Here is a 27550-nt window from a genome sequence, read left to right on the forward strand (position 1 = left end):
GTGGAGGTTGATCGAAATTTCATTAAAGAAAAGTTGGATGCGGAGATTGTTTCTTTCCTATTCATCAGTTCTGAGTATCAGTTAGCAGATATCCTTACGAAGGCTATTTATACTAGTATCTTCCACAACTCGCTTGACAAGTTGGGCATGTGTGACGTCTTTGCTCCAACTTGAGGGGAGTGTTGGTGAGATATCCTAGTCATAGTATGATATTTCTTTCTTATTCTATTAGGATTTTATTTATTTCCTTTTTGTATAGATATTATGTAATTAAGATTTTTCTTATTTCCTAGTATAACCCTACTAGGGTTTGTAACCTTGTATTATAAATACCTCCTTTCGGAGAATGAAATATATCTGAAAATATTCTACCCATATTGTTTGACTCAATCAACTCAAGTTTTTTTCTCAGAAAAAGACTTCAAACTTGATCAATCCTGATCACGTTGAACTCAACAAACCTCTCTTGCACCAGTTGACAACTCCTGATAGTTATCTTTTTAGTTTATTGCTCTACCAACACTTGGTATTGATTCTGAGTTGCTAGGCTTTGTTTACTTTTAGCATTAGTATTTCAATTTATCAGATTTACTTACTCTCTTTCCGTTTAAAGTCTGTAACTGCAATGTACTGAATCGAGAAATCTTCAGTTCAGAGTTGTTCGCTGTCATTTTACTTTCATAATAAATTGAATGAAGAAATATTCAATTCCAAATCATGCCTTTCGATTGAATTTTAAGTTTAAAAGCACTCATTTAGCATTTTACACTTGTTTTCTTTTATATCGGACTAGAAAAAGCCAGAAATTGGCTAAGGATTTTCCAGCCCGAAATGCCAATATCCAGTTCAATCATGGATTTTCCGACCGAATATAAGCATTTCTAGCTTGATCAAGGGCTAATCCTTCAAGATATGAACAGTACCAACGTACATAAGTAGAATTTGAAAGTCCTTAGTTCATACAAGGCACAGAAAAGAACTAATTCGAACCATATCCCCATTCAGTGCACAATGACTTGATTAAAAGTCTAATTTAAATCACTAAGAATACATCATTAAGCAACTAATCTCTTTCTGTTGGGCTAATCCAAGTTTCAACAGTGGCACGCCAATTGCAAACTGGATCATTTCAGGGCCAATTACTTGGGCCTCAAGTAAACTCACGTGCTAACTTGATCCAACAAGAGGATAGGCTATAACACTATTCAGTGTGCCTGGTTCCACATCTTTTTTCTCTGAGGTAGACACACCTATAATGGACAAAATGCAATCAGTTTACTGCGTCCTGAAAGTAACTGGATGATGAATTTATGACAAGAATTAACAAAAGAGTTGATTAAAGACGAAATATGTGAAAGAGCAATATTTCCTGATACTAACGTTGTCGCAACAAGATGCACTATGATTGGGAATTTGACAGTTGATGGAGTAATCAAATTGTTCATATTCACAACTTCATTGGTTTCTTTATCCCTGTAGTCTAAATGTTAAAGTTATTTTCTAAATTTTGTTTTGGCCATGGTTTGTAGTTGTCTACTTGCTGCTTCTTATGTTGCAGGGATGGTCATGGCGACCCATTTTCTTGTTTTGTTTTAGTTGCTAGGGTTTAGTTTAATTTGGGTCTTTTGGATCTTTGCTATGTTGGGCTTTATTTGTAACCCTTTCTTGTAAATGAAAGTCCACTTTGACCAAAAGATAAAAGAAGCTATTTTCTAAAATTTAACTAGCATCATGCCATTGCAAGGCGATCATTGCAACCTTAATCTCATACCGGGATGCACAGATCCTAGTTCACCCTCTTGTGACCCGCTTGCCAATGTAGATGATGGAACATGCCCAATTGAGCTAGATTCCGACTTTGATTAGTATTGTGCAACCCTTCTAGCTCGTAAATACGTCAGTGTGTGTATTATACATATATACGGTGTGAAAAAGGCCTCTGTCTTGAGGTATGGTGGAAACTATATTGAGATTTTGCATACAAGCCATAGGTGCAATGTCATCCATGCCATGCTATTCAAGTCAGCATTGTCTTGCTGCTGATTTCCTAAAGAAATGAAAATGTATACTAGTTGGATATATCAATTTTAGGCTCTTGCCCATCATTCAACCCCTTTAGTAAGGAAAAGAACAACACTTTGGTTTGACTTTAAACTAAAAAGAGGGGGGCATGAAAATCACATGGAAAATGCTATGTTTAGAAGCAGGAGATATTATAAATAAAAAATCACATTTAAACATGTGAATTGAAATTTTGGTAGTCATGATAGATTCTTGAAGATGGAAGTTCTTTTCGCATTACCAAAATACATGAACTTTAATTACTTACGGCAAGGAATTGGGCATGTGAATGTTGTGATGCATGCCATCTCTTTTCTTTTTTGTTCCAAAATGTGAGTTGGGAAGCTAAAGTGCTATAAGCTTACAACTTTAAAAACCACCATTATAGGGGAAAAGACTCACCCACTATATAGCTGCCTATTGATTGGCCAAAAAATATAAAAATATGAAAGTTTTTCCACAAGAGAGATTGGAAATGGGAAAGAGCCTAACCCCACTATCCCTTCTTAAATCTGTCACATTGTTACGCTCAAAACTCTCCTTTTCTTTCTAGTCTTACAAAGTTTTTGACCAGTTGATCTCTTTAGCAATGTGATGGGTTTAAAATGTGACCGTTGTAGTGGTTTGAAACAAATGCTCCTTCGGAAAAGGTCTTGAATTCGAGTTCTAATATATGTGTAATGTGTGTAAATTTAGTATATTATCACCCCTCTCAAAAGAAAAGGTCCTTAAAAAAAATTGCAAGCTTAGTCATTGGATTTCAAAAAGACAAAAAGGAAACAATATTTGGGAGTTATGTATAGCACATTTGTTGGTAGCAATTTTATTAGAAACGCGAAAATATCATGAAAACCCCAAAACTTTTTGTATTAACTAGAAAGCGCTACGTATAGCACACTGAGAAACACACTTAACCAAAGCAATGAAAATACTTCTAAACCCTATAAAGCACTTTTGGGTACTTTCCTTCCTCTACGATAAACACTTCTAACACTGCCAAAGCTACTTCCAAACACACCCTGAAGAACTTGTGCAGAAGAGTAGAAAGGAAATTAAAAAATGAAGAATGGGATTTTTTAAAGAAGAAAAAAAGAAGCAAAATACATCAAAAGGGCCCCAGTACATTGAGCTCTCTCTGTCTCTATACAATCCAAAACACCTACTTTGTTTTCTTTTCTTAATTAGATTTACCTTTCGACGTTTCATAAATAAATATGCACCAAAAACATACCCATATTCCTACTCCAAACTACCTGCCAACATTCCATCTGTTCACAGAAAGAAAGCCTCTTTGGTACCAGTTTTTGTAGGTGCTTTTGATCTCTTGCTTTCTTCATACTTGCCCGCCAGAGAATCAAAGAGAAAACCAGCCCCAACCCCCACAGCCAAGTCTATTGTGTAGTGGCCCCTTGTCCCCAGCAACCTCAGTGCTTGTAGCACATTCAGTGCATCAAATGTCCATGCCATTTCCCACCTCTGCATTCTCCTCATGTCCAAAGATGCAATCACAGACCCTGCTACATGCCCTGAGAAGAAGAGAAAAAACGACACGTTGCCAACTGGGAAGTCTGCGCCGGACCCCAAAAATCCCTGCCAAGTTGCCAATACAAAATTTGAAACACAATGCCCAAAATGTGAGATTGGTAAGTAGCAAATGTGGGATATGTAGATGCATATTGATGGGGGTTTACCTGAGGCAATGGAAGTTGGGTAGAGTAGCCGAGAATGCCCCGGCATGTGAACATGAAGAGAGCTGAGATTGTGGCTCTTGGGCGGCCCTCTACTAGCCATGTCCATACAATATACGTTGTCTGCATTCCCACAAACACCTAGAGCACAAGAGATTAATTAAACACAAAACAGGACAGCAAAATGTCATCAATTTTGCAATAATTGCATAGCAAATCCAATGTCTTTGAACCCAAAATTTAAAGAGAACCCAAAATTGTAAAGATAATCAAAGTCTTTGAAATCTACTTAACTCACAGTTTTCAAATGAAAATGCAGTCAAAATCAATCACAATGCCTTAAGAAAAAAAGAAAAAACATTAACAGAAATGTTCTCGTCAGACTCTGAATTTTGGACCTGGGTCATTGATGAAGTTGATTTTTGCTTGAATCTGTGGTCCAAAATTCACAGTGTAGAAACAGAAGGCAAAATAGCATACCCCATACATAAATGTAAATCTGCAGCCATTGACCAGAGAACAAAGACAATAAAATGCAGCCTCTGTCAGAAATGTGATGGTTCTTTCTAAAATGACAAAAACCCAATTGCCCAAAACTGCCAAAATAGTTAAATTCACAAATCACCACAAAACCTCTCCATACAACTCTAAACATAACAAGACAAAACAAACCCAGAACAAGAAAGGGGGAGAAAAAATACAAAAACAATGTCAATTGAAAGAACTGATATTAAAAATTATAATAATTTTTTCTTTAAAAGATAATTATAATTAAATTAGTACCGTGTTAAGACCAGCGAGCAAGGTGTTAAGCTTGGGCTTGGAGGCCAAGAGGAGGTGGAGTGAGCGCGTGGTGATGAAGCCGACATCGAAGGGCGGAGACGACGAGGGCACCATTCGGAGCGTGTACTCGACGCCCATGAAGAAGAGGAGGCCCATTGCGAAGACGCAGGGTATCCAATGGTGCTTGGCCACAGGCAGGACGTCATGCAGCCTCCAGGTCATGAAGGAGGCCTTGCCGCCGTAGACACGGAGCTTCTTGGACGAAAAAGAAGAAGAAGAAGACGACATGATCAGGTCCTGCACTTGGTGGACCTCCGAGTTGTGGTTTGTGGGAACGACGTGAAGGGGCTTGCCGTTTGAGGCCCTTTTGTGCCGAGGCTTGAGGGCTGAAACGGCGACGTTCATTTTGGGGTGTAACTGGAGTAATGTGGGGATTGGATTCGAGATAGAAGCGCTTTTTTGATGCAGCGAGATTGCGGGGGCGTGGATATGGTGATATTTATATAAATTAGAATTTATATTTAATTTAATTTCTTTTTGTTTTTAAGACGAGGTTGGAGAGCGGAGTTTCCAAAGAACAGGTGTTGGTTCCAATAAAAAATAAAAAATAGAAGGTAGGTATCTTTATAATTTAAATTAGATTAAAATAAAATAGCGTTTATATAAAAAAAATTAAAACAATAAATAAATAACAGAAGAAGAAAAGTTGTCGGTTTGTTTTCTTTGGTGGTCGAAAAAAGTTATGGGTTGAAGGTTGCTGGAAGTCGAGAGTTGAGAGAGTGAGATCTGAGGGAGAGGAAAGGGTGTACTCTGTGTAGTTAGTAATTGGGTGTTACGTATAAATTCTTTCAATTCGAGGTTGTGCGCTTGTTCTAGCGCTGATGGTGGTGCGAGTAGCCTTACTCCCCCTAAACTTGCCTTCCTTTAAAAAAATAAAGGTGTACTATGTGGTATGAAAAGGATATATGGTGCTCACGCGTTGTTACTTCTGACGTGTTTGTGGGTACTACTACCAGTCACTTCAGTTGGGTATGTGTATTAGTGGAAGTGGATGGCCAATCATTTTCTTTACTTAATTTTTCTTCATTGTTATGAGACTCCTTTCATATATCTATATACAGTTATAAATCAATCATCCACACTATTTTTCTATGCTTTTTATCAGCTCTGAGACTCTTAAAATTATGATCAACAGAATGAAGTATTCGAAGAATTGAAGTGGAATGTGACTCTATCATATTGCTAAGATGACCATTGTTAGGTTTATCCCAGTGTAGTTTTCTGGCTTTTTGGGCTTCGGCCTTCCTGGTAACCCCCAAAAAAGAAGAAGTAATTCTCACACTAACATTAGGGGTGGGCGGATTGGTTCGGTTTTACTCTCAAACCACAGCCAAACCAATAAGAAAATAACATTCGGTTGGTTCGAATTAGCCTAAAATCATAATAAAAACCGAACCAATCCAAACCACTTGTAATCAGTTGGTTCATATTGGTTCGGCTGGTTTGTGTCTAACACAAAACCATGCATTTTTCAACTTGCTCTTACATTATAATGCTAACATTTTGCCACTATATCATTCCATTCCATCAAAGGTTAACCCAACAACATTAGATTTAATCAAAGGCTGTCCAATTTCCAGCATGCATCTAAGTTCACAATTTCCATCAAAACTAACATTCTAAAGTTCATAAGAAATGAATACAAGATAATAAAACTAAGAAATGAAGGTTGCCCAAAATACAAGTTCATAATTTCCATTTAATCAAAAGTTGTCCAGTTTCTAGCATGCATATAAATTCACACATCAAAACAAACATTATAAAGTTCATAAGAAATGAATACAAGATGATAAAACTAAGAAATGAAAAGCTGCCCAAAATACAAGTTCATAATTTCCATTTAATTAAAGGCTGCCCAGTTTCCAGCATGTCCCCATACTGCACATAAAAGCAGTTTCAATGAACACAAATTTTAGGATACAAGATTATCAAAATAAGAAATGAATAAGACCAGCAAGGTTGGACATCAATAGATAATCAATCAGTGAAAATGTGCACAGGCACATTAGCATTTCATCTCTGCATTTCTATATAAAAAATATACATAATCATATATTTAGCTTTAGCACAATAATACTCACGTTATAAGCAATTAATCAAGAAAAATATATATGCCTGACTCAATGGTTTCATAAAAACCCCATCTCCTCAATGGTGGGCTCAACTTTTAAAGATATTGAAGTGGACTTCAACTAATTTTGTGTACAAATTAAAACCTCAACCATAGTAGGACTCAAGGAACTACGAAATGAGTTAATTGCTCTCCTTCCTGTGTTAAAAGTAGATTCTGAGGCAACTGTAGATACTGAAATTGCAAGCAGATCTCTTACAATGGCAGCTAAAACTGGATATTAAAAATGGATATTAGTCTAACACGGTCATAATCAATATTATTATTATTCCAATAATATAATAATAATAGTCAATCTAGCTATGAAAATATGTTTATTTAAAAAAGCATATATTTTTCATTTTTTTATGTGTTCTAAATTTTAGCTTTAATTATTAAAACAAATGATAAAAAAGAGAAGGAAAGTGGTGGAGGGGTCCCCACCCACATTGAGGAAGTGAGTTGTGTGTGTTTTATTTTTTAGGAAATGCTAGTAACTTTCTCTCTAATATTCTGTTTTGAATTTTCTCTCTTTTTCTAATGATATGTGTCACTTTTGTTATACTTAAAATAATATAATTAATATATGAGGTAACTTATTTTTTGTTTTTCAAGTTTATCCTTAACCTTAAATGTGTTAAGTCCAAATTAAAAACAAAAACAAAAAACAAAACGAAAGAAAAAACAACCCAGAAAGCAGACCCAACCCTTCCCCATCCACCCATCCACCCCAACCCGATGGCGACCTCCCTTTCCTCACCGCCAGCCAAATGTCATCTCTCTCTCTCTCTCTCTCTCAACATGAGAGAAGGTGGGCCTTCAATCCATGAGCAGGAAACCGATATCTAATCTGACACCTTCAATTCATTCCAAATCAAAACCCCAAATATCTCAATAAAAATTATCATCCTTTAATTTTTCATTTATCATCTTGATGAGGTCTTCAATATGCAAGTTTTCTTATTTTAAAAAAAAAAATTTGTTGAGTTGGTGGAACTAGATTAGTTTGGACCATTGCTAATCGACGTTACTGACAGTGAGGAGGGAGGGTTGCCGTCAAATTGGGTAAGATGCGTGGCTGTGAGGGTCGGAAATTGTTGCTGGGTAGTTTGATTTTCATTTAATTTTTTAGTTTATTTCTTTTTAATTTTACTTAAGAATTAAGAGTGAAAATGGGGGGAGAAATGCATACTCAAAGAGAGCCAAAACTTGTATAAACGCTTTAATTTTTATCAAGGGCAGATATGAAAATATAATTAATATTTTTTAATGTAATTAATGATATTGTTTTAATTGATAAAGAAATAACACATGTCATCAGAAGAATGGAGAAGATCCAAAAGAAAAAATTACAGAGAAGGTTGCTAGCATTTTTTTTTTTTAAAGCTTATTTACTGCAGTGCTTCTTCAAATTATGTTCAAGTAATTATTCTAGCAAACCTACAAAGTGTCTTTGATGGGCGATTCAACAATCAAATTCATTTTAATGACTATAAAGAGCCAATTTCTTGTTTTAATTCTCAATCAACTATCCAACTTGTATATGGAATAGTGAGAGAAAGGGGCAAGGATTTAGGGGCAAGAATTTTATAGTGAAAGTCTTATTTATGGCCTTTAGATGAGACATTATTTCTTAGCCGTTTGATCAAATTAGTTATCCTGATCCAAGATTAAGAGATAAGACCTTACTTTACCGACACATAATAAAGAGGCAAGAATTCTATAGTGAAAGTCTTATTTATGGCCCTTAGATGAGACATTATTTCTTAGCCGTTTGATCAAATTAGTTATCCTGATTCAAGATTAAGAGATAAAATACTAGTTATTCTGATCCAAGATTAAGAGATAAGACCTTACTTTATGGCCATATAGAGCTCCCACTGTACAATGACTCAATAAAGGGAAGATCAAAGCCGATGAAATTGTTCCTTTGATTCGGAATGGACCACCGATTCCTCCAATTGTTAAGAATTATAAAATATGAAGAAAAAAAAAATGTAACTTAAGAAAATTTGATGAGCCAAGAAGGAAGAGATGAGGAGATCCCGAAAAAGGAACTCGTAACACATGTATATTTTTTTTTTTAAAAGTAAATAATATAGCTAAAATTGAAAATTCCATGATTGACAAGAGTGACAACCCTAGATAAGTTTGATGACTATAAATTGGGTTATCGGTCAAATGGGTCTTTAAATGTTGACTATGAGTTATAATGACCTCATATCTGTGACCCGTCGGGTATGTACAAAACCCTTCTGCATACTCGTAATTTTTTTGTTATAAAAAAAATTCTGATAAGATAGTGTGTATAATATTATATAGCAATAGCAAGTAGCATCCATGCGAAGGAAACACAACATTTATACAAAAACAGGAAAATATTACACAAAATCTAACCCCTCCCTCCCTCTCAGATGGTTATTAGGCGTTTTGTTCAGACAGTATTGCAAGCCTCAACACTCTAATTATGTCTGTGAGGGAAATGAGCCCCTTGAGCAAACCTTGTTGATCCACAACCCAAAGTCGGTGCACATGTTTGGAGACCACCTTGTCAATCACTTCACCTAAGGATGAATCAGCTCGGCATGCCACCAGCTCCCTTGTTGTTGGACTTCCTGCTGCATTATTGAATGCTGCCAATAGAGGGTTTGCCAAAACCGTCTCGGTGTAATCCAGAGCACTCATCGGCAACCATGTTTGCAGCGTCGCGAAGTGGCAGCCCCTCAAATCTGTTGCCGAAAATGTCCCTATAGCTTGCCTTCCTCTGCCCTGCAGTCAAAGGACATACATTTATGATAGTTCATATCCCAATTCCATACCGGAAGAAGGTGTTTTTAAGGCTCAAAGAGACATACATTTACAAGCTGCTTGTGATCTTCTTCATTGTCCGTATCCGAGGACCTTACAATCGGAACCGCGTTTAGCAAAGCTATCCGCATGCACTTGATGGCATCAATGACCTTTGTGCGGTCAGTAATGGTGAAAACTCTCTCCGTGACAGCTCCCAAATCCGATACCGTGCTCGACATGATGTTGTCGAGTTCTGATCCGGAGCTGCCATGTTCCTTCACAAACCTCAACACATCCATCTGGGTGAGCATTCGGTAGCTGGAAGCAGACTCTACAAGTTCAACTCCAGAGACGTTGTCCAAGTGGCTGTCTACGGGTACCAAAGCACGGTGTATTCCTTTGCTAAACACTTCCATACAGTCTAGGATGCTGAAGTTGGGACTTAAAACAAGTAAACATTAAAATAAGTCCATTTAATTAATACAATATAATTATTTTATTAATCTAATGACCTCCTACCTATATCGATCATATGTCATACTAATTACATTATTAGAGCTTACAAAGAAATTAGTCCACCTTGTGTTGGGGTTTAGAGTCCACAGGCTTAAACCCTCAAGGCAGTGCCCTATGATCGAAGACACCGGCACCGACATCTTCTGATCAAGATCAAACCCATCATGAACTCCTTCATCCATCAACTGATCTTCATTCCCAGCAATATGAGCCAATAGATCAAGCATGGTGCACAACCCTATGTAGTGCTTCCGCACAGTCCCCGTGTGCTTGTCAGCTTCCATGATCATGGAGCCCCCGGCTCCAATCCACTGGCCCGGCGGTGCCGCCACGGGCACCGCCAGCACCTTGTTCGCCACCAAGGTGTTCATGGTGTGGGCCAAGGACGCCGTGTACGGCACCTCCACGAGCCTGCGCTTGTTCACCATCAAGTCCCCTAGTTTCTTGTCTCTTAGCCGTTGAGTACTCTGATCAGCCTCAGAGTAGTGCTTGGCGGTGCTGTGCTCCATTGTTTGCTGCATATTTAATCTTTCTTTTTAATATTGAATTTGGAGAGGAAACTGAGGAAAATGGAAGAGAGGGAGGTGGTTTTATTGGTATTTACATACGAAAGAGGGTGCTTTGGAGTTGATGCTACGTGTCAAAAGTAGGAGCTGCCGCTGTTGCATGACTGTGCTTGTGTAGCCACGTTATGAGAATGGATAGGGCTTGTTGGCATACGTGTGATGATCAGGAACACCAACTGAAAGTGAAAGACAACAATTCAAATAGAGGGCCTCTTTGTCAGCAATTCCTTGGAAAGTAGCTACTGCTGCTCAAGGAGTGTACTTAGCCTTCCTAAACATCATCTCCAATTGAAGATCCCATAAATTTTTAAGTAAAGATAGTTTACATTGTTAACCATAAAATTTTGTTTGGTCATTTGGAAATTCGAACATACATATGTAATCAATAATGCTATTTGTCATATATTCATTGAAGACATTGTTATTTTGTACTATATTTACCGACCACATCTCTAATAGAGATGAGTCCCATCAGTGTATGTGAGATTTACCTGTATTAGAGAGGTGATCAACAATGTGATCAGTAAATGTGGCACAACCATACAAATAGTAGCACTCCATATGTAAATTGCAATGTGTGAACATTTTCTCTTCCCTAATAGTCTGAGAGAGAAAATCATCATACCCATACGTAAATTGTAAATGTGAACATTTTCTCTTCATTAATAGTCAGAGAGAAAATCATCATATCTTGATCAATGGTTTAAATTAATAATGTCACAACATAAAATGCTATGTGAGGAAAGAAAAAGAAATTTTTGGTTCAGGAGCCACATATTTAGCATAAGACTTCAGATTTGTCATACAAATTCCATTCATGGATGAAAGCCACTTAGTACGTAATTAGTTATTATTTTTCTCATATTAATATTTTATTGAAGAAAACTGTGTTCTTTAAGATCCGCTTGATAATCATTTCAATTTTTGTTTTTACTTTTTAGTTTTCATTTTTTGTGCTAGAGATGAGAGGGGAAGATGGAAGGGAAGAGTAACAAAAGTGAAAACAAAAACTTAAAAGTGAAAACAATTTCAAATAGATTTCAGTTTTTGTTTGCACTTTTGTTATTACTCCTCCTTCTCATCTTCTTCTCTCATCTTCCATCTCAATCTCATCTTCACTCTCATTCCCACTTCCATTCTCTCGCTTTTCCCTCTATACTTGACACCCAAAAAATAACTATACCAAAAAAAAAAAATTAAAATTAAAATTGAAATAGTTATCAACTTATCAACGGGCCCTTTGCTAATCAGTTAAATATGAAGACAAACAAACATTGAATAACTAAAAAGAAAGAAACAAAAGGCCAGAACTTTTTCACTGTACAATTGGTAACAAAGCCCTGTAATAGCCAAATTCATTAGCGTGTAGTAACAACAGGTGCTCTTCTCCTGACGTCTCTTGTATGATGATATGAACATCTATCTACCTTCTCTTTTTGGTTATGTATATGAAGGGAATTCCCCAAAATATGATCAGCGGTCATGTAACCCTAGCTAAGACCTATTCACCAAAAGCCTAAACCCTACACTCTCTGCGACCTAAAAATTTGTAGATCCACTTGAATTAAATTGTGGATCAAAATCAGTCATTAGTTGAATGCCTCAAGATCACTATCACCTTTGCTGTTGATCCAAACCAGCTGCAGCGCCGGCACTAGGGCCTGCATTCTCAACTGGAGGCATAGTGCCCCACGTCTCCTCTGATTCTGGTGGCTCCATAACAACAACCCCCCCATCAGTGAGTCCAACCGCAAACTGATTAGGCTCAGATGGATGAGCCGCAACTACAGCAGGGTACACCCTCGCGCTGTCAAATAATAGAATAATTAGTAATAAGATGGTGAAGAAAATAGTGTTTGTGTGTGCGCGCCCTTGTTTAAAAGCATCGGTAACCATAAGACATACCTGGGATTGGACGTTATATATGCAGCAGAGCTTATCCGACATCTGGTTCGTAGCGTGGAGGCAGTTAGAACAAATACACTAGCATCCTCAAAGCTTGCATAGATTGACTCACAATCACAGGAATATGTAGCATCTGTGATAGGACCAAGAGATTGTCGTGGCACCCACTGTCACAGCCAACCAAAAAATATATATATTAATCACCTCATAAACTACTAGAAATCAAGCTCTAACTATTCTTCAAACATTAGAATACAAAACCTGAAAACTCATGAAATGGTTCAACAGGTTTACAAGACAGTTACATTTAAGTACAAAAGACGAAGTTTTACGAGTACCTGAACTTTAGAAATATTTAATAACTGAAATTAAAGACTATCAACTAAGAATTAAAAAAGAAAAGAAGGCCCCAGAGACCTTCTTAAGGCACTCCAATTTTGATGCTTCATATATGGCTATTTGAGTTTCATGTACTGCCAGCAGATGTATCAGATCTTGGTGAAATTGAACTCGGGTCTGAGCAAGAGGTGTAAGCATGCGACCAGTGGGAATCTGCAAGAACATACCAGCCTGCTTTGCCCATCCGTCCAGACTCCACACACACAGCTTTAGTAAAGAAAACTTTATCAGCAATTCATACATCATGTGACTCCACCTATGGGTGAAATTATGTCCAACAGAAAAGAGGAATATAGCCCCCTTTCAAGGAGAACTTGCAGCACAGCTTACCAACAACAATATTGAACATAAAGATGAAAAAAGAAAAATTACAGATTTCATTGCCTATTGTGAAATATTACATATTTCACAGCATAATTTAATAACATTGATATATTAGAAAAGTTGCTTCATGAGCGATTATAGTTTTTCTGCGCCCTATTTACAACGTCATGTAGTGTGTCATCTTTTAACAATAAAAGCAATCTTGGCTCAATCTACTACTAAATCTAGACAAACAGGAAATCTGGTATGGTGATCATAATATCTTCTATAGTTCTATAGAAAACAATAGATTGCATATTGAAAACATATTTAGTTTATAGCGCTTGCTCATTTCATGTGGTAAAGATGCTAGCAGCAGTCCTATCCATTACATATTTGTCTTACATACACAAAAGGCAGGTATGCAAAGTCTAAAGAGCTCTACACTGAAACTTATGCATAAATCTCTATAAAAAATGAGCACTCGGTATCTATAAACTTTCAAAATTCCAGTGCATCACTACCCACACACACACACACACACAGAGCAGCATGGCACATAGATTATATCCTACTTTTATGAAGCATACCTGAGAATCAGCTCCTGATGATACAAGAACATTCAGAACAGTGGAGAAGGCCAGGCCAGTCACTCTCTTCTGATGACCTTTGATCTTGTACTTGACCTGAGTAAAAAAGAGAAACAAAATCACTATCTATAATTTGAAAATCTACTAACTGAAAAAAGTCTTCAGTTTGTGCTACCTACAGTGTCAATCGGGACATGGAACAAGTGAATTGTAGAATCCTCCATGCCCACGGCAATAATGTTATTGTCCACAGGATGGAAAGCAACAAATGTTGCTGCAGGTGGTGGAGGCATAAAGGTTGCCAATGTCTGCAATTTTGGTAGAAGGAAAAAATGATGAAAAATCATCAGCCAAAGGATTATGTATCCAACCAATTGCACCCAAGGTACAATCCTAATATAACATTACCTTGAATGTCACCGTATTAAAAAGAGAAATTTTCCCTCCTGATGCTGACACAGCATAAGAATCATTATTGGAAAGAGCAAGGCAAGAAGGAACCGAATCTTCAAGATTTCTATCGATTATATCATTGGTCATCATCAATATACCACTGCGAGGTTGCCATAACAGAGGCGGCACAGTGGTAGTTGCCTACAGTACCAAAAGCATTTATACAGGAAAAGATTGAGAAAATTTAAAAGGACAAAATAACTTAAGGAAGATTTGCCTTAAGAACAAACCATACTTTTCCCAAAACATTCTGCTCATTCTTCTGCCATTTCCAAAGTCGGTGTACCCCAGTATGTGTCAATGCCAATATAGACCCTCCTGAGTTTGCATATATCAACCTAACAATCTGAATTGGAGAACAAAAAGATTTAAAGATGGATTCAAAAATAATAAAAATAATAAAACAAGTACTACGTCAGTGTACAAAATAGTCCAAGAAACATGTATTGCAAAACTCTATCCCCTCAAATATTTCTAAGCTTGAACTTAGCCTGAAAAATTACATGTATTACATTCCCTACATCATTCTCTCAAAACTCAAAGAACCCTCAGTGCCTAGGCTGAGGTTAAAACCTGCTAAGGGACTGAAGCATTTCTTATGACCAGAACTTATCAACCCACTTCATATACAGAGATGATTTATATGTATTACAACCCAAATAGAATTTACAGGGATGTAAATGTAAATATATGGGTCCAAAATTCACCAGGTTCAAAGCATCGGGAAGCCGTATGGAACGAAGAAGAGATGGTTCATTAACTTCAGTTAGCTTCCAAGTTTTAGGTTTCTCTAACTCCTCAGCAACCCTTGAATTCTTGTCCAAACTTCGAGCATCTCCATTCTAAAAATTTTAAGTCAGCATTTGTGAACCTCACAAAAGGAAGCGTAGCTCAAATAAGAATTTAAAGCATGCACACAACATCAAAGTTAATAAAGAATGTCCAGTAGTGCGTAAACAACTTAGAAAATAGATTATGCAGGTTTTCCTAAAGGATACACAAAGTGTTTTCTTCCATCTTGACAAATTATATTCTAGTAACACTTATGATAGAACAATCAAAATTTACCAGACCAACTACTGTAGACATTTGACTTCTATCTGCAACCCCATTGTTTGTTCCATGAACAGAACCGGAAGCACCAAATGTGCCAATTATGGGTCCCTGCAGCATAAGTAATTCATTTAACAACAGTGTCAACATTTTGGGTCACTTTTACATTTTTGGTCATTTCATATATCTGATAGAACAAAAAACCTTCACAGCATTTCCGGAAGCCATCCCAGAGGCATCAACTGCACGATTCTCAATTGACCGCAAAAGTCGAACACCATCGGCATTTGCAAGTACTTTAATACCATTCTCATTTGTTGAAACAGCCAACATAATTCCTTCCTTGTTAAATCGCAAACAAGGAGAAGCCTAACAGATATCAAAGGTAAATGTAGTTTTAAAGTTAACAATAACCTTGAAATATGACAGTGAACATCATGAAGATAGCCCTCTGTGACCATTACCGGTAATCCACCCTCCGCATTAGTAGCATTCAACAGGTTCACATTGTCCATGTCCCAAAATTTAATTTGGAACTCATCACCAGCAGCCAAGAATCGGTTCTTGGTCGTATCAAACTGCATGACCCCCAGAGTTTGCTTCCCAAGCCCATTATATGTTCGCTTTACAGCCCCCTGGGTTTCATCCCATTCCACAATGTATGATTCTCCTTCTTTATTAGTCCCACATGAGAATAACCTATGATTTTCACAATAATAGGAATACTTAAGCAATCAAGAACTCACATTGAAGAAGTTATATGATACGAAAATTAGAACACTTGATGGAACAACAAAACAATACAGTACCTCGTTCCATCAGTACTATAGACAATTCTTGTGAACGAATGGCCTGGAGCATGATAATCAACTCTTGAACCTAAGTTATCATAGAGCCATGCCTTGATTTTCCCATCAATGGCTGTAGAGAAGATGAACTGATGCAGAAAGAAAACATCCACTGAGTATTACAACAAAAAACAAAAACAAGAACCAAATGAGAGAAAGATGTCTAAGGATCAAAAACAACAGTTAGGTTTGAAAAACTGTTTCCAAACAGTTCAAAACAGCATGGAAGAAACGCTAAATTGGTACAATAATGAATGTACAATTTTCCAGCTGGTGAAATGGACTGAGATTCCATGGTAGCCAAAGGAACAAAGAAAACTGATTTCTTAGATGATTTGCTATACTTGCAGGGATCATAGAGACTTTATAAAAGGCTTTTCCACAAGCACATCTTAAGGGTAAAGTAAGTAAGGACTGTAAATAAACATCAGGAAGCTGTATGTATCTCTTTCTTAATATGCCAATGTGCATTAAAAGACATTTTATACAAGGAAAAAAACAGAGGACGGGGTTTGTGGAAACCACAAAAATGATTTCCTTTCCTTTACAAATTTCACTATACACACAAGTTCACCTCAGCAATAGCTAAGGTTAACAGGAATACCCTTGACCAAAACAAGACTTGCCATTAGAACTTAGATTAGAAGTAAGCTTTTGATGCCTCTAACCATAAAACAAAACTCAAATCAAATACTTCAAGGAAAGCAATAACTATCAAGAGTAAAACCAATGGTAATAACCAAACTAAGCACCTGAGTGTTTTCCTTCATCTGTGCGCACACAGAATAAACTGGTGCTTCATGACCTTCAAAACTATACAGCTTATTGCCAGTGATAGCATCCCAGACCTGTATAGAGGTGAACCTTGATGATTGCAGGCCATAGCCTTGCCAATAGCATTGAAGGAAAATGCCATACAAACCAAACCTTGATGGTCTTGTCCTCTCCACAACTTATGATGCATAATTGTTTGTTTAGGTGAGTAAAGGCAAGATCATTAACTTCACCAACATGAGCATCAATCTGGAAGAATTTCATTTGAAAATATAATATATATATATATATAAATCCAATCAGCACATAAGTAATTAGAGTCTTAAAAACAAAATTTAATTAATTAACTGATAGCTGCAGAAGGCCAAGAAACCTACTAGCGATCACAATTTTAAAATTCATAAGCCACTTAAATGAAATCAAAAAAATAAAAAGAGAAAAACAACCTCTAGCTGGTTCCGTAAATCATCAGCACCATGATAGGAATATACGTGCACTACACTCTTGGAATATCCAATACCTGAAACAGAAGTTGGCTTAATAACAAAAACTAATGATAATAACATGATTTGTGAACTTCAACCATTTTCCCCCACTTCATTAAGAAAATTTTACCCATGACCAGAACTTGTAATGTATTTTTTCTCGTGCCTAGAATATATATACAAATATTCTATCAGTTTGGAAAATAAAATGAACAATAGGAAGTAAATCCCCTTACATACCAATATGGGAACCATCAGGACTCCAGATAACACGATTGACTGATGCAGTGTATTCAAAAGCCACAGATGCCTATCAGAAGACATGAAAAGTATTAGTTTTATTGGTGGGAAAAGATAGAGGGTAGGAAAAGAACAAAACCAAGGGCATTAAACCTGCAGAGCCATTGAACATGCATCAAGGTCCCAAATCTCAAAATTCCGAGAAACAAGCCTCTCTCTGCTGCCTACCTCCCAAATTGTTATATCGCCAATATTTGTTCCAACTGAATTTGGAAGAAAAACAAATGAATAAAACTTCAATCCAGAAACCATACAATTAGACATTGACTGAAAACATAAGATTAAAGACAAAAGATTCATTAAGCAGCATGAGCAAACCGAGAAGCAGAGTCTGTTGCACTGGATGAAAGTCCATGCTCTTGACAGCTGAACCTTGACTCAAACTGACAATAACAGTCTTCGGCAAGTCCTCAGAAGACTGAAGGGTATCGGCATGGCTCTGGCCAGGATATGTGTGTGGAAAGACATTAACAGACATATTATTGGCCCGAAAATGCAAAAGGGAAGTTACGGTGCGAGAAAGATAAATTCAAACAGTTAAGGCACCAAGGACATAGCAACAATTTCACCCACCATATTGCACATTGAAAAGGCACACTTACAACTAAGCTAGTTTCAAAATCTTATTTCAATAAGAAATAGTGAGAAAAGTAAAAAAAAAAAACAACAAAAGTGAAATATTGATATTCTCACTTTTAAAAAAAGTAAACTACAAAAGGTATTGCCAAAAGACATAATCAGTTAAATACTGATTGAAAAAGAGTGAGTGACCATATATAAATTTAGAAAACAGCAGTACATAAACATTTTGATAAAGAAACCTTATCTGGCGTCCCCAAAGGTCTTGATCTCTTCTTGGACACGTGTTTAGAATCTGCAATTTGATAGTCCATTCTTGGGTTATTAGTGGGAGGAGTCCTAGCGTGCTTTAGCAAAGATGCTACCGTACCAAATAAATGCAAAAAGGAAACTATAACTTAGTTGGAAAAGCGAAATTTGAATGAAAATAATTTTAAAAAAAATCATTCCAGGGGAACCATATAATGTGATTGTGGGAACAAAATCGTTCAAGCAAAAGAAGAGTGATTGGCAAGTATCTGATGATTGTGATCAGGGAAGACCCTATTCACTAACAAGTCTAACATATATATGAAACACAGGCAAAGGAACATCACGACGTGTCATACAATCCCCTTAAATAATTCAACAACCAAGAAGCAATTCAACTGACAGAAAAGAAAAAAAAAACAATACAAGGGGCAATGGTAGACTGTACAAACTATCTCAATACCAAAATTCTCAACTAATCCTAAGTACAATTCAAGGTCACCGAATGTTACCAACAAACCTAAGCCAGACATGGGCCACCGATCAGTTTCACTCTTAACCCTGTCAATATCAGAACACCCATGAATCGCATTTAAAAGATTGCTTGTTGGTAAAACCTCTCCACATCAACCTCTTACTTCATAACATATTCAGCCATCCTTGTGATCTGGTTGGGGCCTCGAAACACCACAACCAATTTCAATTCCATAAAGAGTTTTTAGTTTTTCCTGTTTTCCCCTTGATTTTTATGGATTTTACAAACTGGGATGTTAAGCATTTAACAGACAGCATCACAACATTAAATTCAAAAGCCCATAGAGTCAACAATAATGGGTTCTTCATATTTCTATCATTAAGCAAAGCTTGAATTTATAGGGATCATGATATTAAGACAACTCCATCTCGTATTGCCAAATCATTATTGGTTTCAATTTACTAGTTTAAGACAACATTGTGTATGTTTGACATTTGCAAAGTCGTGCTTATTGCATTATGACTTATTCTAACAGAAATACAATGTAAATATCAAATGAACTGCAACTTATACCAATTATTCCTTCACAACGTCCGCAATAAAATATTTAATCACGTTCAAAGTCAAAACTAATATTGCTTATCTAGAGGTATACTGTACTTTATATACATTTTATTCATTTAATATCGCACCCCATAATGACCCGAAAAAACAAAAAATTCATCTAATTTACCACTAGCAAAACTGTTTATTTACCCTATAAGTTATATCCATAAATTTGTAAGATTTCCTAGTAATATAGCACAATCAGCAATAAATCCACAAACATAGAGAAAATGTTATAAAAAAATTGACTAAACAAAATCAAAAGCAATCATACATGCATTATTGGGAACTGTTAGACCTCTTGGTCCGGCAGAAACTGTTTGGTGCGGAACAGAGGACGGGTTAGCTGTCCATCCAGAGAGAGATGTTGTAAGAGGTGGCTGAAATGGCTGAAAATCACATATATTAAATAAACATACAAATAGGAGTTCTTCAGAAAACTACTTCCTTATACACCAAATGTAAATTTTGTATACAGACTTACACCATGAGCACGTATTGGTGGGAAGCCACCTACTTTTTTTTTTCTTGAACTGGGGAAACCACCTACTTTAGCAATGGATCCCATTATAGGGTTAATTGCAGGGGAAGGAGCACAAGCAATATGTCCACAACTATGGTCCGAAAATAGAGTTTTAAAGTCAGGGTTTGGCCTAGGATTATTGCAAAGGTGATGCTGCCAATTTAAACTGCAACAAACATTACATAAAATGACTTCAGATGACAAAAAACTTTCACATCCCCATAATTTTTAATTGAAAAAAGAAAGAGCAAAAGATTATGTAGATAACTTTTGTTCGAATTACCCCTGATTGATCAGTGTACTCAGCCTTGAGTTCTTTAACTTGGGTAATTGCAGCTTATCACGGAAAAGTGGACTTGCCTCAATTATCTTTTTTACTTCAGTAAGTATAACAGCCCTGGCAGACTTAATATCACCATAATCTGACAGTTCCTCATTCTCCCTGGTTTTTTTTTAAATGAAAAGAAAAGAGAATGCAGGTTACTGAGAAACTTCAACCAAAAAAAAATATAAAATAAACATAGTGGACAAAGAACTAAGCAAACAAGCACAAAACAGAACTTTTGGAGCAAGCACACTTCAAAGTACACACTGGTTGCCTTCGACATCCAAGCAAGATAAAGGCAGTGTTATATAACAATGAAGGAAGAAAAAATGACTTACACTCTAATAAATTCATCATTTTAGGTCAACTCCTCTTTGTCTATTGGAAGAATTGTTTTCGCTTTCAAAGATTTTAACATATAAACCATTATGTCTCAGTTCAATCATTATCTATCTTTAGGTAACAAGCTACAATAGAAATGTAGAATTGGTCATTTCGGTTTTGAATCCAAAGGAAATGCACAAATATAAGCAGTCACAACATGCAACAAATGGACACCAAGACAACTGAATTGGGTGTCTGATATCCGGACCTAAAGAAGTGTATTAAAGGCAGAGCATTACTTCATGCTAAATATTTATGATGTCCTCAATTCATTTTAGTTTCTTCTCTTCCTAGAGCTCAGGTGGTATTTCTATAATTCTGCTCTATGGAGTCTAGCATTTGAGAAATAGCCACTTATAACGTATTTAGATAAAACAGACAATTTAAGATTTGAGTTACTTGCATTCACAACTAAAGTCATGAAACCCCTACTGCCAACTATTTCATTTCGGTAACCCAAATTTGGCATAATTATTTCATAAAAACTGGAACTAACAGCCTGAAATTGTATCACATGATTTGGTACATGATTCTCACTTGTCTGTAACTATCAGTTTCAATGACCCAACAATTCCATTCTTCTGCCTTCGACATATCTAACTCTTAAGAATTTTCCATATTTTCTACTTGGTCAAAAGAAAAAGGGGGAGTTTCACAAACATGGGCAGATGTTATGAATGACACAATCAAGGCACAAATAGGACACAATCAAAGCTTTATCTATAACAGCATAAATAAAGACTTTGATGCCACAAACCAAATCAATCATATAAGAGCATAAATTTGACGCCACAACATGCATGGTCATGATTTTTTTACAATAGCATGTCTTATGCATGGTCATGAGTCATGAATTATTTAACAGGAGAATAAATTTGACTCCACACCAAATTAATCACAAAAGAAATACCCAACACACCTAAAATTCCCCAACGACAGAAGCAGGGTCATTTCCTTAAACCTCTCTTCGTCGATTGTCGAGAAAACTTTTAAATCCTTCTGAAGAATATCGACAGCTCTAGCATAGTCATGCCTGCATTAAAGACAAAGTTATAACAAAGCCACGACAAAGTATTTTTGTTCCCAAATCAAACAAAGAGCTTACCTGTCAAGGGCCTCAAAGTACTTTTGTTTCCGAATCTCAAAGAAAATCTTCGTTGAGTATCTACTTTCATCAACCTTACAAAATCCACTCAGGTAACTGTCCGCCTCATCCCATTCACCATTGTTCACGCAATCCTCAAAATACCTCATATTGAAGAAATACCCTGAATCTTTTTCCAACCTTCATTCAGACACAGACACGAGAACCTCACTCAGTATAAACCAAACAATATAAGTTCCATTTCAACTATGTTTCCAAAACTGACGAAAAAAAAGGTGCAAAAACGATCTTCCTTACCTCCCTTCCATTTTCTCAATTTTCTTGGCAACCAAGCAAACCCAAAGACGAGGGCCAATGAACAAAATAAACAAGACTACGTACGAACCAACGAATATAAAGAAGCAAAAGAACAAACTCACTCACCTGTGAACAGTGTCCTTGTATTTCCCTTCATTCGCTTCATTTAAGTACTGGAGTATGAGAAAAACGAGCTCTCTGTCCAACAACGTCATGGTTCGCGTTCCTCCGATAAACTAATAACCACCAAAACAATCAAAATTAGGGTTCTAAATTCAAATTCTCCCCCAAATTTCACTCACCCAATTCAATTCCTCAAATTCTCAGTTCCATACACGCCAGACGAATCTCACACAGAAGAGACACACAAACGGAGACATGCAGACACAGAACCACCAAACCTATACAACCAGTCACTCCAATACCTCACGCGCATGCGTATATCACAGACATACAATACGTGAGTGTTCGTTCGTATAGACGCACCTTCTTCAGTGAGAGTTACAGATCAAGACTTGAAGAGAGAGAAAATGAGAAGGAGAGAGAGTGTGTGTTGAAGAACAGAGACCAAGAATGGAAAGGTATTGAGGGGTTGGGGTTGGCGTTTGGGGTTTGGATGGTTTTATAGGTGCTCCCTGTGTGGGGTTTCCTTTTGCGTTTTTGTGTTTTTTTATTTTAATTTTGTGTCTTTCTTGCTCTTTTCATACGGAAAATATGTTGTCAGCACAAGAATCGGGTCGGGGCACATTTGCAAATTTTCTACAATAGTAGTGGGGTTGTGTGTAAATCGCGTACGTGGCATTCTGGACAAAGTTATACTCTAAATCGAACTTAGGTGCAAAATGATGAGTACACTATTTTTCATTCTTGCAATATCATCCACATGCTTTACAGATGTCCCATAAGCAAGTATTCGCAAAGTTGTTATAAGTTTTTGCTCCAGAAAAAGACCCAAAACTCCAACAGCATCATACTTCTGAATGAAGTATGTGTCGTAATTATAAATATCATGCATGATTTTTTTGAGCAAATGTGGCTGCATTCTATATCTCTCTCGAATTTAGAAACAGGATATAACGAATTTGAGATAAAGTAATCTTCCAAGAAATTCTTACCCCGAGACTCCCTACGTCTGTCCCCATTTGGAGCACGACGACGGCGGTGTTGCCTTGATTGATTAAGCATATACAACACTGCTACAAGCATTTATTCATCTTCTTTATCGGCATCTCGATCTTCATCAGCATGTCTACGTTGAATTTCTTCCTCTTCTTGCTCTTGCCTCTCCAACACCCTCCTCAAGTTTGACATTGAGAGTAGAATGTGTTTTCTAAAATCAGAGAAATGACAGAATATATAAGATATGGTGTGAGAGTGAGAGGTATGAGTTGATAGTGTAGTTTTACGGAGGGATTTAAAAGATAGAGATGACACATGGCGCAATTTTAGAGGGTAAAATTTTTATCTGAAATTTGAAATTATATATATATTTTTTAAATATCTGAAAATCTTATCTGACATGAGACACGTGACGTTGCGCCAATGTTTTTCAAAGGAGTCCATCATGTAATCAAAAAAATATTTGATCTTATTGATAAATTGATGTCTTACTCGTTTTTGTTAATAATATTTATTATCTTTTTATTTATTATTTTAGAATGTCAATTTTATGTAACTGAATTAATTTTAGAGGGTGAAAATCTTATCTGAAATCTGATATTATAATTTTTTTTAATGAATATCCGAAAATTTTATTTGGAATAAGACACGTGGCAACCTAGATTCTCATCCGAAAATCTTTTCTGAAAAATGATGGATATGTGGCAACCAAAAATTTTATCCGAAAATTTTATCTAAAAATGTTATCTGAAATTTGAGGTGATAATTTTATAATAAATAGTGACACGTGGCAACCGAAAATATTATCTAAAAAGCTTATCAAAATTAATAGTTTAAAGTATAAAAAAATAAAAAATAAATAAAGTTATAGTGGCAGCCATTGCCTTAACCTTAACCTTTTGGGGTGGACATGCTCTAAGTTCGATTTAGGTGCAAAATGGTGAGTATACTATTTTAATTAACTGGCAACTTATATATGTGCGCATGTAGAAATTTAAATGCCAACCACAAAATAACCACCAAATCTTTTTGAAACATTTATTCATTTTTTTTTACGACTCAAAATTTAATGTTAAGTCGTATTCCACAATAAATAGTAACAATTCTTCTCTTATAATAAAAGGTCACTTTCCTATAATGGGTAAATTGCACAAATGGTCCTCAAACTTGTATGCGTGGTACATTTTGGTCCCTAAATTAAATTATTAGTCCAAATGATACTTAAACTCTATGTTAATTGGCCATTTGATCCAACCGTTAGGTTCCGTCAATGTTGTCGTGAAATTTAAGGGTAAAACTGTCCAAATTATGTATAATAGCTAATTCTTGAAGCGACAGAGGCGTCATTCGATGAATTCAGCTTCTTCTTCAATGAAGGTAGCGATGTCTGAAAGCTCAACAAATTCAACTCGATCAAATGGGTATTGCTTTTGTGGGATGAAGATTAAACGGCGCACTTCATGGACAGATCTGAACCCGGGAAGAAGGTTTGAGGCATGCGACCAAAATCGGGTAAGATAGAGTAAGGGTTTTGTTTTGTTTAAGTGAAGAATTGAATGGTGTGCTGGGCTCTGATTGATTGTGTGTAACAAATGATGTGCAGAATAGCCAAACAAGACATCATTTCTTTGAATGGCTGGATAATGAAACATGTCCAAGAGGAAAGGAAGTGCTTCCTGGATTGCTTAGAAGACTCAGAGGTATGGAGGAAGAAATTAGAGCAAGAGATGAGCAACTGAGATTAGTGGAAGTAGAGAAGAAAAAATTGGAAGAGAAAGTGTGTGTTGTTATTGAAGGAAAAAAGGAATTGGAATGGAGTAGACAGAGACAATTGAAATTGGGGTTTGCTTTGATCCTTTCATGGTGTTTGTTTGTAATTTTTGTGATGAGTAGAAAGATTTAGCTATGAATGTTAGGTCTGTAATGGCCTTTTAGGTTTGTAATGGGATTAGAGGTATGAATGTAATGTGGTGTTTGTTAGCTATGAATGTAATGTGGTGTTTGTTAGCTATGAAATAGTTTGTGGAGTATTTTAGGTAAAACAATTCCATAACCAAAACCACACCAATTCCAGAAATGAATACCAATTCCAGAACCAAAACCACACCAATTCCAGAAATGAATACCAATTCTATAACCAAAAACCAATCCCATAGCGAAAACCAATTTCATAACCAAATTGCACAGCATAAACCAATTCCATTACCAATATGTAGAGTCAATTCTAATCCACAAGCTGTGATTCCATAAAATTACATCTGAAATTACAGAACCTAAACCAAAAGGCAGAGTGTAAATCCACAAAATAACATCCCAAAAGCTGTGATCCTATTGTTTGTACTGTAAGCCAAAATGCAGGGCCTTTACATAACCACAATGCATATCCTGAACAAAATCCACATCCCAAATTACACAAAATATATATGATTCCCCCTGCCTTGTGAATGATTATGGTTGTGATAGAACTTCTGTAGGCCTTTTGAATGTTTCTCTTCTAATAGCAGCCCTTTTGAATGTTCCTCCTCTTGCCAAACCTCTTGCCAAACCTCTGACCATAGTTCTTGGCAAACCTCTTCCCACACCTCTTGCCAACTAAAGAAAGAGGACCAATATAAGTTCTGAACTATATTGCAAAAAAATAAGTGACCATATTTGAAAAATAAACCTCAAACAACATACACTTTGTTGTGAAGAAGTAGCAACTTCAGTTGCAACAGCTGGAGCCTCGTTAGATCTTCCTGTTCCTCTATCCAACCTTTTTCCCATATCTCTTAGCATACTTCTTGGCCAACCTCTTATACCTCTTGCCACCTAAACAAAGAGGACCAATATAAGTTCGCAACTAAATTGCAGATTTGTGAGACAACATATTTGAAGAAAAATACCCCAAAAAACGTATACTTTGTGAAGAAGTAGCAACTTCTTTTGCAACAGCTGGAGCCTTATTGGCTATTCCTCTTCCTCGGCCTCTGCCCCTCACTCTAACTGCCCCTCCCTCAGTGTGGACCTCTTTTTGGGCAAAAGATGCATTTGCCTGCAAGAGCACAAATAATTATTACTTCCAAAACATGTAACAACTCTAAATTTGCATAATAAATAATTACCTGTTGCTTTTCTGAGCTATGTCTGTCACAAGTTGCCCTATTATGGCCACTTTGACCACATCTCCTACATGTGATCTTAATAAAAAGTCTTCTAAGCTTGTCTCTTGGTTGAACATAATTTGGAGGCATTGGATGTGGTGGGGGGGGTGGTGGTACCACAATTTCAGCAGGTTCTTTGGACCTAGTTTTTTTGGGCCTTCCTGGCTGTACCCTAACAGTTGGGGGATGTATTGGAGGATGCCCAGATTTAGCCCATTGATCCATTGAAGGGATGGGATAAATCATTGGTCCATATGACTTCATATAAGTTGCAGGCTTGTAACATTCATCCACATAATCAATGGGGCTTTCATCCCTTTGAAAAATTGCAGAAATTGCATGGCCACATGGTATCCCACATAAATCCCACCTCCGACAAGAACATGTCCTTGCCCTAAGATCCACAACAAATTCTCCACCATACATGTGGGTCACTTGATATGTTTGCAAGCCTGCCAGTCGAGGAATGCATGTGGAGGCATCTAACTTGTTTTTCTCAATTATCTTGAAGATTCTTGGCCCAACTGGATGTTTCCATTTCGGACATGCAGCCCTTCTATTTGCCATCCTAAGCATCACAAGAACTCTTATCCTCTCCAAGCAAGTCAAAATGGACTGATCTCTTGCATCTACTATTGCTGAATTGAAACTTTCACAAAGATTGTTCAACAACATATCACACTTAAACCGTGTATCAAAGTGAGATCTACTCCAATTCTTTGCAGGTCTCTTACTGAGCCATTCCCACGCTTCCTCATCCTCTTGTTTCATATTTTCCATTTCTGCTTCCCACCAAGGCATAGTTGTGGCTCTTGCTGCAGCCCACAATATGTGTTTTAGAGCAACACCAGAGTGTGATGATCTAAAGTTATTATATAAGTGTCTAACACACATCCTGTGCTCTACAGTTGGAAGTAGAGTCTCAATTGCAGGTATGAGTCCCTTTTGCTTGTCGCTAATGAAGACATATGACAAACCATTTGTAATCTTTAGATCTTCAATCAGCAGCCTAAGAAACCAGATCCACGATTGTTTGCTTTCAATCTCAACAACTGCATAAG

General features: G+C 36.7%; 4 protein-coding genes across 9 annotated transcripts in view; all 4 read right to left on the reverse strand.

Annotated features, from left to right (window-relative positions):
- Positions 1 to 3113: 3113 nt before the first annotated feature.
- Positions 3114 to 5031, reverse strand: LOC117622287 (phosphatidylcholine:diacylglycerol cholinephosphotransferase 1-like). The gene is made up of 3 exons (XM_034352915.1): positions 4533 to 5031; positions 3753 to 3890; positions 3114 to 3651 (listed from the first exon to the last, which is right to left on the reverse strand). The coding sequence occupies exons 1-3, from the start codon at positions 4935 to 4937 to the stop codon at positions 3334 to 3336; spliced, it is 861 nt and encodes a 286-aa protein (XP_034208806.1). The 5' UTR covers positions 4938 to 5031; the 3' UTR covers positions 3114 to 3333.
- A 3925-nt stretch (positions 5032 to 8956) lies between these two features.
- LOC117622808 (SNF1-related protein kinase regulatory subunit gamma-like PV42a) lies at positions 8957 to 10569 on the reverse strand. The gene is made up of 3 exons (XM_034353586.1): positions 10072 to 10569; positions 9558 to 9921; positions 8957 to 9471 (listed from the first exon to the last, which is right to left on the reverse strand). Exons 1-3 carry the CDS (start codon positions 10527 to 10529, stop codon positions 9124 to 9126), a joined length of 1170 nt encoding a protein of 389 aa, XP_034209477.1. The 5' UTR covers positions 10530 to 10569; the 3' UTR covers positions 8957 to 9123.
- A 1263-nt stretch (positions 10570 to 11832) lies between these two features.
- Positions 11833 to 22844, reverse strand: LOC117621246 (topless-related protein 4-like). Of its 6 annotated transcripts, none has more exons than XM_034351604.1 (26): positions 22653 to 22844; positions 22354 to 22463; positions 21931 to 22110; positions 21745 to 21858; positions 20400 to 20558; positions 20078 to 20282; positions 19868 to 19982; positions 18506 to 18558; positions 18003 to 18123; positions 17778 to 17887; positions 17625 to 17694; positions 17346 to 17419; positions 17053 to 17148; positions 16878 to 16973; positions 16087 to 16214; positions 15742 to 15976; positions 15482 to 15646; positions 15293 to 15388; positions 14932 to 15066; positions 14460 to 14570; positions 14180 to 14365; positions 13951 to 14079; positions 13772 to 13867; positions 12897 to 13085; positions 12480 to 12646; positions 11833 to 12381 (listed from the first exon to the last, which is right to left on the reverse strand). In XM_034351604.1, exons 2-26 carry the CDS (start codon positions 22440 to 22442, stop codon positions 12189 to 12191), a joined length of 3312 nt encoding a protein of 1103 aa, XP_034207495.1. In that variant the 5' UTR covers positions 22443 to 22463; positions 22653 to 22844; the 3' UTR covers positions 11833 to 12188. The 6 variants fall into 6 exon arrangements, with proteins under 6 accessions (XP_034207495.1, XP_034207494.1, XP_034207496.1 ...); XM_034351603.1 differs by having other exon boundaries at positions 22714 to 22836; XM_034351605.1 differs by having other exon boundaries at positions 19892 to 19982; positions 22354 to 22844.
- Positions 22845 to 25840: 2996 nt separating this feature from the next.
- LOC117621626 overlaps positions 25841 to 27550 on the reverse strand; it is a 2387-nt gene continuing 677 nt past the window's right edge. The window contains exons 3-6 of the mRNA XM_034352193.1: positions 26451 to 27541; positions 26248 to 26380; positions 26102 to 26157; positions 25841 to 25969 (exon numbers count right to left, since the gene is read on the reverse strand). Of these exons, the coding sequence (XP_034208084.1) occupies positions 25841 to 25969; positions 26102 to 26157; positions 26248 to 26380; positions 26451 to 27541 (1409 nt within the window). The remainder of the gene's footprint in view (positions 25970 to 26101; positions 26158 to 26247; positions 26381 to 26450; positions 27542 to 27550) is intronic.

The sequence above is a fragment of the Prunus dulcis genome, chromosome 3 (genome assembly GCF_902201215.1).
Source record: "Prunus dulcis chromosome 3, ALMONDv2, whole genome shotgun sequence".
In the NCBI taxonomy this organism is placed as follows: Eukaryota; Viridiplantae; Streptophyta; class Magnoliopsida; order Rosales; family Rosaceae; genus Prunus; species Prunus dulcis.